The sequence below is a fragment of the Verticillium alfalfae genome, genomic scaffold, assembly GCF_000150825.1.
Source record: "Verticillium alfalfae VaMs.102 supercont1.7 genomic scaffold, whole genome shotgun sequence".
NCBI lineage: Eukaryota > Fungi > Ascomycota > Sordariomycetes > Glomerellales > Plectosphaerellaceae > Verticillium > Verticillium alfalfae.
The window spans coordinates 865,162-866,114 of record NW_003315032.1 but is presented as its reverse complement, the minus strand read 5'-3'; the positions used below and the strand labels follow the sequence as shown (position 1 = coordinate 866,114).

Genomic DNA, 953 nt, shown 5'->3' with positions numbered 1-953 from the left:
CAGCAGCAAACAAAAGCGTCTAAACCCAGCAGGCACAAAGACGAGTACGTATCCTCCTTCGACATCAACCCGTCGTGCCCGGCTTCATGGTCACCGGTTCGACTGACAAGACGGTCAAGCTCTGGAACATCCAGGCGAGCGGGCCCAGCATGGTTGTCTCGCGCAATCTGGACGTCGGCAAGATCTTTGCGACCAATTTTGCGCCGGATCCGGAGGTGGCGTTCCGCCTCAGTGTGGCGGGCAGCAAGGGCACCATGCACATCTGGGACACCAGCACAAATGCCGCCGTTCGTCACGCATTCTCCGAACGCGTCGCCGTCCCGGTCAAGGAGGGTGCTGTGGAAGACAGGACAGTGGGTGTTGACTCGGACGACAGCGAAGGCAGCGACGAGGAGGAGGAGGGCGACAACGGCGCCAAGGCCGACCAAAGCGACGATTCAATGGATGAGGCTTGAACGAGTGGAACCAGTATCGATCGGTATCGTTGTCTGGAGTAGCGGATCCGTTGTGGATAGAGACGGATCAAGGACTAGATTCAAGGGGGGAGGGGCTTGGGGACCACCGGCCCCTGGTCCAGAAGGGGCGGGAGGCGACGATCAACCTCATCCGTCGGGCAGCCACCGGTCGAATCGCACATGCTCTACACATGTGTACCGATCCGCTGTCAAGCTTTTGCTAGTGTCGAGGCCAGAAGAAAATGATGGATACTCAGCTTGCGTCTGCTTCAAGTCTATTGTGCATGCTCGTGCTATTAGACCTACCCACCCGCCGTTTGTCAAAGGGCAGGCATAGTTTAGCAATTCAGCTCATCTCGAAGAACAAAGGATCCCAGGATCAGCCCGACAGCGCCGTCTCAATTTTGTAGGGGCCAGAATCAGCCCGGGGCAAAGAAGCATGGCTGAGATTGGGATGGCATGAGGGTCACACCATAAAAAGAAATGGGCGAAACAATT

At 56.9% G+C, this 953-nt stretch overlaps 1 protein-coding gene across 1 annotated transcript in view; it reads left to right on the top strand.

Moving 5' to 3' along the window:
- Window positions 1–455, top strand: part of VDBG_06084 (periodic tryptophan protein) — a gene marked incomplete at both ends in the record, with an annotated part of 1,448 nt that extends 993 nt beyond the window's left edge. The window contains one exon of the mRNA XM_003003596.1: window positions 135–455. Within this exon, the coding sequence (XP_003003642.1) occupies window positions 135–455 (321 nt within the window). The remainder of the gene's footprint in view (window positions 1–134) is intronic.
- Window positions 456–953: the final 498 nt, after the last annotated feature.